The sequence below is a fragment of the Scyliorhinus canicula genome, chromosome 3 (genome assembly GCF_902713615.1).
Source record: "Scyliorhinus canicula chromosome 3, sScyCan1.1, whole genome shotgun sequence".
Lineage (NCBI taxonomy): Eukaryota > Metazoa > Chordata > Chondrichthyes > Carcharhiniformes > Scyliorhinidae > Scyliorhinus > Scyliorhinus canicula.
This window is the reverse complement of record NC_052148.1, coordinates 160113003-160130279: the sequence shown is the minus strand read 5'-3', so window position 1 is coordinate 160130279 and position 17277 is coordinate 160113003. Positions and strand designations below refer to the sequence as shown.

General features: G+C 45.7%; 1 protein-coding gene across 5 annotated transcripts in view; it reads left to right on the top strand.

Moving 5' to 3' along the window:
* Window positions 1-17277, top strand: part of LOC119963062 (complement C1q tumor necrosis factor-related protein 7) — a 90187-nt gene that overhangs the window by 14713 nt on the left and 58197 nt on the right. Inside the window, exon 1 of one of the 5 annotated variants that reach the window (XM_038791614.1) lies at window positions 12238-12660. The exons of 3 other annotated variants lie outside the window; for them this stretch is intronic. Coding sequence is in view for 1 of the 2 variants with exons in the window: in XM_038791611.1 (XP_038647539.1) it covers window positions 12615-12660 (46 nt within the window). In the remaining variant the exon portion in view is untranslated. Of the gene's footprint in view, window positions 1-12237; window positions 12661-17277 lie in introns of those variants that run through there. One more of the 5 variants, XM_038791611.1, reaches the window with a different exon arrangement.

The window sequence follows — 17277 nt, the reverse complement described above, 5'->3', positions numbered from 1 at the left end:
CGTTGAGCCCCAGTGGGTGTAATGTGCGCCCCCCCACCAAAAACGTCCATGCCACCCCGCCCCCAGCGGTTCGACAGGGCCATGCGATGGAGTGTCGAGCATGCATACAGGGACCACGCAGATGGAGGGTGTAACTGTGGCAGACATTGTCAAACGATTTGGAGCTGACAGTTCATCGCAGAGCGGGTTGTCATCATCTTCAATGGCATCGACCATACCCGCTTTCACAAGCAATAGTGTGAGCTCAGCCCGTTGTGCCGCAAGTGTGTAATGGAGGGGTGTGATATATGAGGTCGTGTGGGAGCAAAGGGTGGTGGGTGGTGGGGGGGAGGTGCGTCTCATGGGTGTTGAGAGAGGTGGGGATGTGGGGTGGTGAGGTGGTGCCGTACAGTGCCCATGCTCAGCGAGACCCGACCACCTAGTTGGTGAGATGTGCGGCGATCGATGCCTCCCGTGCTCGCTGGCCAAGCCGATGGCGTCATGCAGCCTCCCGTCCCCCCCTCCCCAACCTCCTCATCTGGAGAGCCATGCTCTTCCCCAGGCTCCCCCTCGGCCTCCTCCTGCTCCTCCTCCTTCTCCTCCAGCACATCGCCCCTCTGCTGGGCTATATTGAGCAGGACGCAGCAGACCACAACGATGTGGCTGACCCTCTCTGACGGGCACTGGAGGGCCCCCCCCAGAGCAGTCAGGCCCCTGAAGCGCATCTTCAGCAGCCCAAAGCACCTCTCGACCACACTCCTGGTTGCTGCGCGGGCACCATTGTAGCGGGTCTCCGCGTCGGTTTGTGGCCTCCGTATAGGCATCATCAGCCATGACTGCAACAGGTAACCCTTGTCGCCCAGCAACAGCCCCTCAGCCGGGGAGTGTGTCCCTCGAACATGGCGGGGATGAACGATTGTGCCACGATAAACGTGTCATGTACACTGCCCGGGTACCGGGCACAGACGTGTATGATCTTCAACTGGTGGTCACAGACCACATAAATATTCATGAAGTAGGATTCCTTCCTGTTCCTGAACACCGCCATGTTATACGATGGTGGATGCATGGAGACATGAACCCCATTGATTGCCCCCTGTACCATGGGTATCCTGGCCACGGTAGTGAATCCCGCTGCCTGGGCATTCTGGTGGGCGAAGTCCATAGGGAAATGGATATGGCGGGCCGTGATGTCATACAGGGTGTCCGTCACAGCACGGATGCACCGGTGCACTGATGCCTGAGAGATGCCGGATAGGTCCCCACTCGACGACTGGAACGATCCCGTGGCATAAAAGTTCAGGGCCACCTTAACCTTGACGGCCACCGGGATAGCACGCCCTCCCATTGTTCCACGCGGTGCCAGGTGTGCCATCAGGTGGTGGATCTGGCCGACGGTCTCCCGGCTCATCCGGAGTCTCCTCCTGCATGCCCTGTCCGGCAGGTCCTCGAAGGACATGCGGTGCCGGTCGACACGAGGCCTCATTGGGTGCCTCCAGTGCCGTGCCATCACCTCCTCCACCTCCTCATCCTCCTCTTCATCCTCCTCCTCCTCCTCCCCATCCACATTGGTATCCCTATCCTGTGCCGTGCCCCGTCGTTGTCATCCTCCTCCTGCGTGTGTCAGGCGGGTGGCCCTGCAGCCTGAGCGGGTGCCACCTGGCCCTCTGCAGCCCATCCCTCTGCTGCAGCCGACGCTGCCACAGGGCTGCATGCAGGGCAGCGGCCCCCGCCACGGCGGCCAACATCGCAGGCTGGTGCCCAAACATTATGATCTGCAGGGGGTGGGAGGGTAGACAACAGGTTTAACCATGGCGCATGGCCCCCTCCACAATCATATGCCATGGGCTGCATGGCCGCCCTGGTTGTTCGGTTGCATTACGCTTGCGCCAACCACACGCATGAACACCCACTCCTGGCCGCACCCTCTGTGCCCCAACTCCTGTTGCCCATCCCTCCTGATAGCGCCACCGTTGGATGGCACTGCCCTCACTGCGGGAAGCCATGGGTGCAGCCTTGGACCTACTCGCCGGTGGGTGCCGCTGGCTGGGTGGTCCTCCCCCCCCCCCCCCCGGGGCGGGTCCACATGGCTGGGGGCATGTACTCAGCCAGCGCCCAGGGTCTGTGCCTATCAGCCTGACCGTTGTAATGGCAGCCGTGGCTCAGGCGCTGCCGTGCCATGGCGGGCTATTCCCAGCCAGCGGGACTGTCCACCCTACGTCCCCCCTGAACCTGGAGGCCCTCCCCCATCATACCCTTGCCCCCTCCCAGCCACGGCCTTGTACATCCCACCATCCGTAGGTCCCCCACGCCGACCCCTCACCTCCTGCTTCCTGATCGTGAGCCAGCATGACTGGCTCACAATCTTTAAAAGCATGTTAGAACGGCGCCGGCGTGACCTGGGTGATGCCATCGGGACTTTGGCCCACCTGGCTGCAGAATCGCCGATGCCTCGGAGAATGGCTAAACGGACCCCCACTGCCGATTCTCCGGGCTGCTCAGCACCGATCACAACCACGCTATATTCGCTTGTTGGCAGAATCGCGAAACAGCGTTGGACCGGCGTCACGCAAAATAGCGTTGGGAATGGAGATTCTCCGAACTGGAGCAGGCTGAGACAATCCCGCCCATAATCCCAAGTCAAGATGGTATGTAACTTAGATGTAAATTGGCAGACCATGGTGTTTCCATGCATTTGCTGCCTTTGTTTTTCTGGGTGGTAGAGGTTGCAGGTTTGGTAGTGTCATGTGAGAGTACCTTTAAGAAATGGGTTTTTAAGAAATGTACCTTTAAGAAATGGGTGTTTAAGAAATGTACCTTTAAGAAATCGGTATTTGTGAATGGGTGTGTGTATAAATATCTGTAGTGAGAGTACCTTTAAGAAATGGGTGTTTACTACTGCAGTGATGTCAGAGAGTGGGTGCAGCGGGACTGTCTGTCAGCTTTTTACTTTCATTTCAGGCTGTTTGCTGCAGGGTGTGTTTTAGTTTCGTTTTCAGTATTGGAGCTGACGCCAGACCAAGCAGGTGTACTGCTGTTCTCTCTGCCATCAAAAGACTATCTCTTGATCATTTGGTGAATTCAGAATTATAAATGGTTTCAGTAGTGACTTTAACCTGATGTGCTTTTGTTAAAGGTTTTGTTTTTAAGTCGTATGGATGTTAAACGGAAAGCTTAAAGGATGTTCACTGTATGTTTTAAAAAGGTTAACTTGAGTTCATAGAATAAACATTGTTTTGCTTTAAAAAATACTTTTCCATTTCTGCCGTACCTCACCTGTAGAGTGGGCCGTGTGCTACCCATACCACAATCTATTAAAAGTTGTTGGTCAGGTGAACTCCATGAAACACTTTGGGGTTCTCTAAACCCTGGCCCATAACAAATTGGGGGCTCGAGGGGGATTGAAGACTATTTATTGGGCTGGCTTAGTGAATTTAAAGACAGTGAGGGGTGAGCATATTGTGGGTGCTTTTCAGGTGTGGTATTCTAGTTTCAGTAGGGAGTGTGTTGTGGACAATGGCTCTTTCAGAGGCTCTGAAGTTTTTGGGGGTGGAGACGGTCACACACAGTACCTTACGGACAGAGACTAAAAGCAGACTGTTAGATTTGGCAAAAACACTGCAGTTAACATTACCTGACAAAATGTGAAAAGATGAGCTAATTATGGCAGCGGCTAAGCATTTAAAGTTGCCTGAGATACAGTTTGACTCTTTGGAAATGGTAAAAATTCAGTTGCAAATTAAACAAATGGAACATGAGAAAGAATTAAAGCAGCTTGAGCACGAAAGAGAGGAAAAGGTAAGAGATAGAGCGGAAAAAGAACAAGAAAGAGATTGAGAGAAAAAAGAAAAGGAGAGAGAAGAAAAGAGAAAAGAAAGAATAGCCCTAGCAGAACAAAAAGAACGAGAACGAGAAAGGGAGATACAGATCAGGGAAAAAGATAAAGAGAGAGAGTTTGAACTTCAGAAAATGGCCATGAAACATGACAGTCAGTTGAAATGGACAGACGTAAAGGGAAACGTACAGTTGGATGACAGTGATGACGATAGTGAGAAAGAGCTTCAAAGTCGAAGGCTTGGTGGGAATCTATTTAAATATGTCCAAGCATTGCCAAGGTTTGAGAGAAGGAGGTATAAGCCTTTTTCATTTCAATTGACAAGGTGGCTAAAAAAATGAAATGGCCACAGGACATGTGGGTACTACTGATTCAAACAAAGCTGGTAGGTAGGGCTAGTGAAGTGTTTGCATCACTACCGGAGGAGGTGTCTGGGACATATGAGGAGGTGAAAAAATCCATCTGAGGTGCATATGAACTAGTGCCTGAAGCTTACAGACAAAGGTTTAGAAATTGAAGGAAAGAATTTGGTCAAACGTACATGGAGTATGAAAGGCTCCAACAGACTAATTTTGATAGGTGGATAAGGGCTTTGAAAATAGACCAAACGTATGAAGCTCTCAGAGAAATTATACTTTTGGAGGAGATTAAAAATTCAATTCCTAATGTAGTAAGAACTCATGTGGAAGAGCAGAGGGTTAAAACTGTGAGGTTAGCAGCAGAAATGGCAGATGATTATGAATTAGTTCATAAATCAAAGCTTGGTTTCTAACATCAGTTGTAGCCTGTGAGGGATAGAAACTGGGGATATGAGAAATACTCAAGTGGTAAAGGTAAAGGTGATTTGATGGGAGATAATAAGGAGAGTGTACCTCAGATTAAAAAAGAAATCTAGGCCGGTGGAAAAGAAATTTAAAAATTCAAATGTTTTCACTGTAATAAATTAGGCCATGTAAAGTCACAGTGTTGGTGGTTGAAGGAAAGCACTGGGAAGGCTGATGTGGTAAAACAGGATAAGACAGGGTTTGTTAAAGTGGTAAAGGAAAGCCCAAGTGAAGTGAAGGAGGTGCAAAATATTGCACAGCCTGATCAAGAGGTGAGTGATAAGAAGGTGCCAGATCTGTTTACCCACTTGTGTGGGTAAAGTTTACTCATGTGTATCAGGAGGAGCAGGTAAAGAAGTCACAATTTTAGGACATACGGGAGCTAGTCAATCTTTAATGGTAAGAGATGAGGAGTTATATAGTTTGGGAAGAATGTTGCCAGAAAAGGAGGTAATATGTGGAATTCAGGGTGAGAGGAGTAGTGATCCATTATATAAGGTAAGGTTGGAAAGTCCAGTGAAGAGTGGTGAAGTGGTAGCAGGAGTAATAGAGAAACTATCTTGTCCAAGAATACAGTTTATCTTGGGTAATGATACAGTTGGAACGTAGGTGGGAGTGATGCCTACTATGGTTGATAATCCAGTGGAAAATCAGACAACTGAAGTGTTGAAGGAAGAATATCCTGGTAGCTTTCCGGATTGTGGAGTAGCAAGGTCGCAAAGTCACAGGTGAAGACAAGAGGAGAAATCAAAGAGTGAAGATGAAGTTGAAGTGCAATTATCACTTCACAGAAACGATTTTTGATCAGATGGTTGAAAAATAACAAGAACAGGTGGAGGATGTGGTGGATATTTTTAGTTCAGGAAAATTGGCGGAGTTACAACAAAAGGATGTAGAAATAAAACGGATGTATCAGAAAGCATACACGGAAGAGGAATCTGAGTATATACCAGAGTGTTATTACCGTAAAAGTGATGTCTTGATGAGAAAATGGAGATCTTTACATATGCAGGTGTATGAAAAGTGGGCAGAGGTTCATCAAGTAGTATTGCGGGTAGGGTATAGAAAGGTGTTACGAATTGCACATGAGTTGCCAGTGGGAGGTCATTTGGGAATAAGGAAAACTCAAGCTCAAATCCAAAAACGTTTTTATTGGCCTGGACTACATAAAGATGTAGTTAAATTTTGTCGATCATATCACACATGTCAAGTGATAGAGAAACCTCAAGCAGTGATAAAACCAGCGCCCTTAATACCAATTCCAGCATTTGAGGAACCTTTTACAAGATTCCTAATTGATTGCGTAGGACCGCTTCCTAAAAGGAAAAGTGGGAATCAATATCTTTTGACTATAATGGATGTGTCTACTAGGTTTCCAGAGGCCATTCCAGTATGTAATATTACAGCTAAAATGATTGTGAAGCAGTTACTTAAGTTCTTTACTAGATATGGACTACCCACAGAAATACAATCGGATCAAGGATCAAATTTTAACTCAAGGTTATTCAAGGAAGCTATGGATAGCTTAGGAATAAAACAATTTAAATCAACTGCATACCATCCAGAATTGCAGGGAGCGTTAGAAAGGTGGCATAAGACATTAATGACAATGTTGAAGGCTTTTCACAGTAACTTCATTGAAGCCTACTCGTGACAATAAGCAATTTTCATTTCATTTATTGTCAAGGTTATCCAGAGGATTGGGATAAAGGAATTCCATTTGCACTGTTTGCAATTATGGATGCACCTAATGAGTCAACTAAATTTAGTCCTTTTGAACTAATTGATGAGGTAAGAGGACCACTTAAATTGATTAAGGAAAAATTGAAGAGTGAGAAATCGGAAATTACATTATTGGATTACATGCCATGTTTTAGGGAATGATTAAATAGAGCAGGTGAATTGGCTGGACAACATTTAGAAATTGCACAAAATGTGATGAAATGGGTAGTGGACAAGAAATCCAAAGTTCGCAGTTTTGCCAGTGGAGATAAAGTTTTAGTGTTGTTACCAGTGGTAGGTGAACCTTTAAAAGCTAGGTTTTGTGGACCTTATCAGATTGAAAGGAAATTAAGTGAGATGAATCATGTGGCAAGAACACCAGATAGAAGGAAGACTCACCGAGTGTGTCATGTGAATATGCTTAAAAGGTACTTTGAAAGGGAAGGAGAGAAAAAGGAGGAGGTTTTAATGATTCTAACTCAAAGTGACAAACCAATTCCAAATGACTGTGAATTTGACATACTTCAAATTAAATTGGAAAACGAGAGTGTTCTTAAAAATTGGGTAAATTGTTGAGTTACCTTCCAGAGGAAAAATGGACTGACCTTAAAGAGTTATTGATATCACATGGGCAAGTTTCTGGAGATAAATTGGGAAGTACTAAAATGGCTACACGTGTAGATGTGGGAAATGCTGTTCCAATCAAACAACATCCATACAGACTTAACCCTTTAAAATTGGCGTAGATTAACAAATAGATTGAGAGTATGCTTTAAAATGGCATAATTGAAGTGGGTTGCAGCCAATGGAGCTCACCCATAGTGATGGTACCTAAACCAGACGGTACCCAATGGTTGTGTGTGGACTATAGAAAGGTTAATGCAGTTACAAGAACGGACTCTTATCCTATCCCACGCTTGGAGGATTGCATTGAGAAAGTGGGACAATTAGCTTCTATTTCTAAACTGGATTTACTTCAAGGTTACTGGCAAGTACCTTTATCTGAAAGGGCGAAGGAGATTTCAGCTCTTCTGACTCCAGGTGGTATATACCAATTCAAAGTTATGCCATTTGGCATGAAAAACGCACCGGCCACATTTCAACGGTTAACTAACAAAGTTGTTTCAGGATTACCCAATTGTGGGGTACACACCAACGATCCGGTAATTTTCAGCCAGACATGGAAGGAACATTTAAAACATCTGATGGAGTTATTCGATCGACTTCAGGAGGATGGTTTGGTGATAAACCTAGCCAAAAATGAATTTGCAAAAGTGCAAGTCACTTTCCTTGGCCATATAATCAGACAGGATCAAATGGTCACATGGGATGTGAAACCAACAGTTACTGAGGACTTTTCAATACCCTCAAGACAAAGGGAAATCATGTGATTTCTTGGCATGAGTGGATTTTATCGAACATTTGTGCACAGGTTTTGTAGCACGGTTGCTCCACTGGTGGACTTGCTGAAGAAATGTCGAAACTTTCCGTGGACAGCGATCTTTCAACAGGCATTTGACGGCCTGAAAGCAGTGATAACAAATGCTCCTGTGTTGGAAAATTACAAGGAACTCTGTGACCAGATTGAACTAAAGTATCTGATTTTAAAGAGACATGCCGAGGCGTAGATAAATGGTCGGATCGTGCAGAGACCTTCTTGTTCAAAGAGACTGTCAATTGAGAAGGATTCCAGTTGGAGGAAGAAGAAAAAAAATGGACTATATTATTATACCTGTTTGCATGTGCTGTTTTTTTAAACGAAAATGTATATTCACTGTGTGCATTTGTTAAAGGATAGTGACAAGGTGAAAAATGAAACCATCTTGAAGTTGATGGGTTTTTTTTTCCTTGGGGGACGTGTCATGTGAGAGTACCTTTAAGAAATGGGTGTTTGTAAATGTGTGTGTATATAAATATCTGTAGTGAGAGTACCTTTAAGAATTGGGTGTTTACTACTGCAGTGATGTCAGAGAGTGGGTGGAGAATGTTTGTCAGCATTTTACTGTTTGTCAGCTGTTTGCTGCAGGGTGTGTTTTAGTTTCATTTTCAGTGTTGGAGCTGAAGCCAGACCAAGAAGCTGTACTGTTGTTCTCTCTGCCATCAAAAGACTGTCTCTTGATCATTTGGTCAATTCAGAATTATAAATGTTTTCAGTAGTGACTTTAATCTGATGTGCTTCTGTTAAAGGTTTTGTTTTTAAGTCGTATGAAATGAAAAATGAAAATCGCTTATTGCCACAAGTAGGCTTCAATGAAGTTACTGTGAAAAGCCCCTAGTCGCCACATTCCTGGTACGGGAATTGAACCGTGCTGCTGGCCTTCCTTGGTCTGCTTTCAAAGCCAGCGATTTAGCCCTGTGCTAAACCAGCCCCTTGGTTTTGTTTTTAAGTCGTATGGATATTAAAAGGAAAGCTTAAAGGATTACTTAGTGTTGTAGTCTTCGGTAGTTGTATTTGAATTGATGGTTGCTCAGATGTTCACTGTATGTTTTAAAAAGGTTAACTTGAGTTCATAGAATAAACATTGTTTTGCTTTAAAAAATACTTTTCCATTTCTGCTGTACCTCACCTGCAGAGTGGGCCATTTGCTCCCCATACCACAATCTAGAAAAAGTTGTGGGTCAGGTGAACTCCATGATACACTTTGGAGTTCTCTAAACCCTGGCCCTTAACAGTAGGTGCTGCCAAAGGAGTCTTGGCGAATTACTGCAATGCAACTCCTGAATGGTGTACCCTGCTGCCACAGTGTAACAGTGGTGGAAGGAGTGCCAGTCCAGCGAGCTGCTTTGACTTGAATGGTACCAAGCTTCTTGAGTGTTATTGGAGCTGCACTCACCAGGTAAGTGGATTACACCCCATTACACTCCTGACTTCTGCCTTGTAGATGGTGGACAGGCTTTAGGGAGTCAGGAGGTGAGTTGCTTGTCACAGAATTCCCATCCTCTGACCTGCTCTTGTAGCTATGGTATTTATATGGCTAGTCCAGTTAAATTTCTAATCATTGGTAACCCCTGGGATGTTGATGGTGAGAGATTTGGCAATGGTAATGTCACTTAATGTCAAAGGGAGATGGTTAGGGATTGTTGCTTACTGGAAATGGTCATTGCCTGGTACTTTTTCCATGAATGCTACTTGTCACTTATCAGCCCATACATGAATGTTGTCTCGGTCTTGCTGCATGCTAGCATGGACTTCTTCAGTATCTGAGGAATTATGAATGGGACTGAACACCATACAATCATCGAGGCCTAACTACCTTCAGCTGCTTTGTTAGTGGCCTTCCTGACATAAGTCAGAAATGGGGATGTTTGCTGATGATTGTACCATGTTCAGTCCCATTCGTAACTCCTCAGATAATGAAGCAACCCATGTCAGCATGCGGCATGCTTCCTAACACCAAGGAAGATGGTTGAGCTGCTGGAGATGAAAGGTGAATCATCTCAATCCCAGAACAGCAGGAGGTCCTTAGGTTAGTGTCCTAGGTATGATTCCAACCATGGAACAATTTCTTCTGGTTCCTATTGGCACCTGATGTTAGACTTGGTCAAATGTTACCTTGATGCCAAGGCCGGTCAATCATCTCAGCTCCGAAATTCAGCTATTTTGCCCCTGTTTGAACCAAGGTTGTAAGCAGATTTGAAGTCGAATAGCCGTGTTGGAACCCAAATTATGAGTCAGTGAACAGATTAATGCTAAGTGCCACTTGACAGCACTGTCAATTACACATTGCAGAGCTTTATTGGTGAATCAGAGTAGACTCTTACGACAGTGGATGGCTGGGTTGGACTTGTTCTCTTCTTGGGTAGGACAAGTTTCCACTTTATTGTGTATATGCCAGTGTTCTGCCCAAGACCTTAAACTGCAGCCCCATCTGCCTGCTCGAATGGTAATAAAAGATCCTATAGCACTATTTCAAAGAAAAACCGATAAGTTCCCCACAATGTCCTGGCCGATATTTATCCCTCAACCAAAATCACAAAAAACTGATAATCAGGCCATTAACACATTGCTGTTTGTGGGAGTTTGCTGACTGCAAAGTAGCTGCTGTGTTTCCTACATTACAACACTTCAAAAAGTACTTCCTTGACTGCAAAATGTTTTGAAATGTCTGCTGGACATAAAAAATGCTACATAAATGCAAGTCTTTCTTTTCTTTCAGTGATGGGAGTATAGTGTCTGTGCAATGGTTTGATGCTGCACAATGTCAATAAATCTAACTCTCTTATAACAGAATCATAGATGCCAGGGATGGCGGGACTGTCATATGAGGAGGGATTGACTAGGTTGGGATTGTTCTCACTGGAGTTCAGAAGAATGAGGGGGGATCTCATAGAGACTTATAAAATTCTAACAGGACTAGACAGGGTAGATGCAGGGAAGATGTTACCAATGATGGGTGTGTCCAGAACCAGGATTCACAGCCTGAGGATTCAGGGTAAACCATTTCGGACAGAGATAAAGAGACATTTCTTCACACAAAGAGTGGTGAGCCTGTGGAATTCATTACCACAGGAAGTAGTTGATGCTAAAACATTGAATATATTCAAGAGGTGGCTAGATACTGTATAGCACTTGGGGAGAATGGAATCAAAGGCTATGGAGAGAAAGCAGGATTAGTCTCTTGAGTTGGATGATCAGCCATGATCGTGATGAATGGTGGAGCAGGCTTGAAGGGCCAAAAGGCCTCCTCCTGCTCCTACCTTCTATGTATCTATATATCTATGCATGGATGTGTAGCTGGGATTTTCCACGTTGACAGAAGCTCAACATGATACTTACAAGGTAAGCCTTGCCCTACTGCTGACCCAAATACATTTTCTAGAGTCAACCTGACTTGAGCCATTTTGGCAAACTCCTAACTCAAGGGTGAGAAGAGAGACACTGCAGCAGATAGCAGGCACTTATAGTGGCAACACTTCGCCTTCACAACAGCTGAAGATTTTTCTAATAAATCATTTTCAGAAACGTCTGCAAATTCCTGGATGGAAGCGAATTGGTGGTCGCTGGTTTGAACAGGTGGTCAGATCTCATGCCTGGAAAGCATTTTAAATCTTCTGTCGGTTAGGAGCCTAACAATATTTTGAGGCTACCCATTTAAGACAGATATTCCCTGAGGCAGCCAGTAGCAGTTGCACTCAGCAAAACCAGGTCTTGGAACTAACTGCGATCAAAACTTAATTTTTTGAAGTGTACATACCTGAACATGGATCTGAGTGCATCAGGAATGGTAATGTAGTTGTAATGTCACTGGACGAGTAACCAGAGGCCTACGGTTTAAATCCCACCTCGGCAGCTAGTGAAATTCAATCAACGAACCTGGGATTGAAAACTAGTCTCACTAACGGGGATCCCATGAATCCATCATTGAATGTTGTGAGAAATCCATCTTGTTCACTAACGTCCTTTAGGGAAGGAAATCTGCCATTGTTACCTGCTCTGGCCTAAATGTGACCCACAGCAATGCAGTTGACTTCTAACTGCACCGTGTAAGAGGATCGCAAGCCGCTTAGTTAAAGAGCAGTTAAGGATGAGCAACAAATGCTGGCTTTGCCAATAATGCCCACATCCATCCCATGAAATAATTTTTAAAAAGGAATGCCTCCCATAAGCCGCTCACTTAAAACATGTTGGAGGTTGTTCCGCCTCCCCCTACCCATTTGACACTACACTGCAACCCAGAAACCAATCCCTCTCTCAGCTTATGATACGCCCCCTCCCACTGTCCCCTAGCTTTCAATCTGCCCCTGCAGCCTCCTTTCTTTTAGCATCTGTCCTCCAATTTCTCTTCCCCCCCCCCCCACAATAACCTGACTCCATCATCCTATTTCCCAGTCCTTCCTCGAGGGCTGACATGATGCGAGATCTCGGATAACTCATCATTGGTTGCCTGTTTGCAGCCCATTAGCTTCACTGAATTAATAGCTGAAGCAAGGGGTAACTCTAGCTAACATTCAGACACAAGGGATGTAGCCTGTGCATTGGGTGTGCCTGAATCGTTACCCTGTCACAGTGTTATTCATGCTGTGTTGTATGCTTCTTGGAGCTCCTAAGCAGCAATTAAACCACATCGGGTGCATTATTGAAGTGACTTTTTTCTGTCACTGATAATTTTGGTGTTCTTTAAAGGTGGGGGGAGGGCAACTTCAAGTTGCATAATACGTTGGAAGCAATTTCAGTAATGAAGAGAGCTTTTAAGAAAACGTGGCAAAGAAAGTTCTCAGTTAGTCTTTAGGAAGCAGCAAAACCTTTATTTTTGATGCCACATTTTAACATCAAAGGAACAGAAATGGACTCCAGTACATGTATGTAATCTATTTTCTTCTTCTAAAACCGCTGTATTGTTTTCTCATCCTAATTAACTCCTTTGTCTGAAGAGAAACAGATTTGCTTGCGTGGAACGATGACTAATTTATTAAACTCATCTGAAATCACTTAAGTTGCATAATAATTCACAGTTTGTAGAAAGTATTTCAACAGATATTGTCAGTAACCATGCATGTTTGTCTTAAGGCTGGAATCGGGATGAAAATCTCTTACAGAGTTGCCAGAACCATGGCATTAACTGTTGTTTATTACTGCTAACTCTGGGGGAGGTTGTTTCTGTCTTAGTATCTGCTTATCAGCAGCTGTTAATTGATCATATAAATCTTTAGTTCTAGTCTGTAAAGTCCACAGATAAAGTGTTGGGATGTCTGAAAATACGCAATGTTAGTTTCAGGAGAAAAATGCTGCCTTGCCAAATTAATGGCTGCCCAAAGGGGCAATCTGAATTAACCTCCCTGTCACTTAAGCTTAAAAAACAACATTAGTCCATTTTTAGAATAAAAAGGTAAATAAACCCCCGTAAAAATGATTGTTTTGTGGACTGCAACACTTGCTGGGACATGTTAATACATGCTTACTCATTTCATCAATTATTGGAGATCATATAAAGGTAGCATACATGATGCTTTAGCTGATAACTCTATAGCATATATGGCCGTATGCATTTGAGTGGAGGTAACTTTGCCAAAAATACCCCGATTGTAAGATCTCTGGACAATCAGAAACCAATTAAGTAACCAATTAACTTCCAACCCAGGAGGAACTTGAGTCCTTGATTTGTGTAAACTAGTTCTCAGTGGTGGAGGAAAGTTTGAAACAGCAGATGGAAAAATTGGAATGAATGGTGCTGTTCGAGGTGGAGCTCCTCTGCGAATAAAGCCCAGAAACACAGAGAAATGTTTCAGATGAAGAAAACATGTCCCTGGAGCCTGTCAATGTAGACCTAACTGAACTAACAGTTTAAAACAGAGCATCAAAAGAGAGAACTTGCAGTTAAGATGTGTCAGGATGTCCGAAAGCGCTCCACTGCCAATGAAGTGCTTTTGAACTGCAGTCACTGTTGGAATACATGTCGGGAACTAAATCTGGCACCAAAACAGAGGAGGGAACTAACAGCTGCAGTAGGGCTGTTTTTTGGGTCTCGCAGTCAAATAACTCGGAAGAAACAGGAAAATTGTATGCTAATCCTTATTTTGACACTTGAATAGAACCGTACCTGAATGACTTTAAAGGTGGATGCATATGAAAATGAAAAATAAAATGAAAATCGCTTATTGTCACGAGTAGACTTCAATGGCGTTACTGTGAAAAGCCCCTAGTCGCTGATGTGTTGGGTAAGCTGGGTCTGCGAGGAATACGTTTACTGCAGCAGTGAGAGAGTCAGGCTTCCAACACTTGAAGAAATGCAACTCCATTTTATTGAACTCTTAACTATCATACATACTTTAACTGTGGGTTGACACTATGCTGAGTTGACTGGAGACCTGAGGCTAACCTGACCAGACTATCTTACTACCACATGGTGTGTGTTCTAGTTGCTGCTCACAGGCTCTGACTGTCTCAGAGGCTGGATCCCGAGAGAGCGGGAAAACTAGTGTCCTCTGTATTTATAGTGGTTGTGTCCTGTCTGGTGATTGGCTGCTGTGTTCTGTGTGTTCATTGGCCATCCTGTGTGTCAATCACTGCCTGTCTGTGCACCGTCATATACCTGTGTGTATATTATGACATCTCACCCTTTTTTTTTAACATTTAAAAAATGTGTATAGGTCAATAAATAGTAAGTATGTGTGTGTGTAGGAGCCTGACTATATACAAAGTATGTGAACGTATTTACATGGGAAGGTGTCTAGTGCAGATAGAGGGCAGATAACAAATTAGGAAGAAACAATATGTACAGATGGGTAAACGGATCACAAGGTAATGCAACATTTAGTTTATAAATTCAGTCTCTGTGGCGGGCGACGAATTCTGGTTGACTACCTCAAGGGTGGGTCAGGGGCCGCCTGCACTGGAACAGGTGGAGCTGCCTCCAATGTAGAGGGTGGTAAAAGAAATGTCAGATCGGTGGCCTCGTGGAAGGGCGCGTCCTGAGGAACCAGCAGGCGAGGCGGGACATCACGTTCAGGTGGCGGGCGTGGAAGTAGCCGCAGTGCCCACCTATTAGGCCGAAGAAAGGAGCCATCATGCATGCGAACGAGGAATGATCTCGGGGCCACTTGCTTGACCACCACAGCTGTGGCAAACCAGCCACCGTCAGGTATCTGAACACAAACTCAGTCAGCAGGGACCAGAGTAGGGAGATCTGTGGCTTGGGCGTCGTACGCCGACTTGCATTGGGCCCGAGACTGTTGCATCCTTTGCATGACCGGAAAATTGTCAAGGTCCGGGATGTGGATAGCCGGCACCATCGTCCGTAGTGTGCGGTTCATTAGCAGCTGTGCTGGGGACAGGCCAGCGGACAAAGGAGTCGCCCTGTAGGCTAGCAGCGCCAGGTTAAAATCTGAACCCGAGTCAGCCGCTTTACACAGCAGTCTTTTAACAATGTGGACCCAGTTTTCAGCTTTCCCATTCGACTGGGGGTAGTGGGGCCTTGAAGTGATGTGTGTAAAATTGTACTGCCGGGAAAAATCCATCCACTCCTGGCTGAAGAAGCACTGGCCATTATCAGTCATGACTGTAAGTGGAATGCCATGATGGGGAAAGGTCTCTTTGCACGCCCTGGTGACTGTTGCTGATGTGAGGTCAGTCAGTCTGACCACCTCGGGGTAGTTAGAAAAGTAGTCCACGAGGAGGACATAGTTTTGGCCCTTTGCATGAAAGAGATCAATGACAATCTTGGTCCATGGAGAGGACACCAGTTCATGCGGCTGCAAAGTCTCTTTCAGCTGAGCCGGCTGGAACCGTTAGCACGTAGGGCAATTGAGGACAGTGTTAGCGATTTCCTGATTGATGCCAGGCCTATATCCTGCCTCTCTGGCTCGACAGTGACACTTTTTGACCCCCAGGTGACCCTCGTGGATTTGGCCGAGGACCAGCTCTCGCATACTCTGTGGGATTATTATCCTGTCCAGTTTCATTAGTATGCCGTCCACTGCTGCTAGATCGTCCTTTACATTATAGAACTGTGGGCACTGCCCCTTTTGCCAACCATCCATGAGATGGCGCATGACCAGCTGGAGTAAAGTATCCCTGGCCGTCTCCTGATGAATCTGCACGACCCTTTCATCAGTGGCCGGAAAGTTGGATGCACAAAACTTCACCTGAGGGTCTATCTGACAGACAAAGTCCGACTGCTCACATGGCGTGGTGATGGATCTAGAGAGTGCGTCGGCCACAATGAGCTCCTTGCCCGGGGTGTAGACCAGGTCGAAATCGTAGCAGCGTTGTTTGAGGAGGATACATTGTAGCCGTGGCGTCATATCATTGAGGTCTTTCTGGATGATGTGAACCAATGGCCTGTAGTCCGTCTCGACCGTGAATGTGGGAGTCCATACACGTAATCATGGAATTTGTCAATCCCTTTGAGGAGGCCCAGGCATTCTTTTTCAATTTGAGCATATCATTACTCAGTAGGTGTCATGGCTCTAGATGCATATGCGACTGGGGCCCAGGAGGAGGATTCGTCCCGCTGGAGGAGTACTGCCCCAATGCCAGCCTGGCTCGCGTCAGTGGAGATCTTCGTCTCCTTGGCGGGGTCGAAAAAAGCTAGTACCGGGGCCTTGGTGAGTTTCACCCTAGTCCGTAGTTTTTTTAACAAGATGGCGGAGAGCTGTGGTGTGTGATGCAAGGTTGGGGATAAACGTCCCAAGGAAGTTGACCATCCCTAGGAAGCGGAGGACCAACTTCTTGCCCTCCAGGGTCTTCATGGCGTTGATCGCCGACACCTTGTCTGCATCTGGCTGCACACCGAACTGCGAAATATGGTTGCCAAGGAACTTTATTTCTGATTGACCGAACGAGCATTTGGCTCTATTGAATTGGAGGCCATGCTCGTGGATCCTATGGAACACTCGTTTGAGGCGATCGATGTGCTCCTGAGGAGTCGTGGACCAGATAATGATATCATCGACGTACACTCGCACCCCCTCGATGCCCTCCACCATTTGCTCCATTAGTCGCTGGAACACCTCCGAGGCGGAGATGATGCCAAAGGGCATCCGGTTGTAACAGTAACGACGGAACGGGGTGTTAAATGTGCACAGCTTGCAACTGGACGCGTCCAACTGTATTTGCCAAAACCCCTTGGAGGCATCCAGCTTCGTGAAAAACTTGGCGTGAGCCATTTTGCTGGTGAGCTCTTCTCGTTTAGCTATTGGGTAATGGTCCCTCATGATGTTACGGTTCAAATCTTTGGGGTCGATACAAATGCGAAGTTCCCCTGACCGTTTTTTAACACAAACCATGGAGCTACCCCAGTCTGTGGGTTCCGTGACCTTAGAAATGAAGCCCTGGTCCTGGAGGTCTTGCAGCTGCTGCTTGAGGCGGTCCTTAAGGGGCGCCGGCACCCGACGCGGTGCATGAACCGCAGGCATGGCATTCGGCTTCAGTAGTATCTTGTATCGGGGGCAGCACGGTAGCATTGTGGATAGCACAAT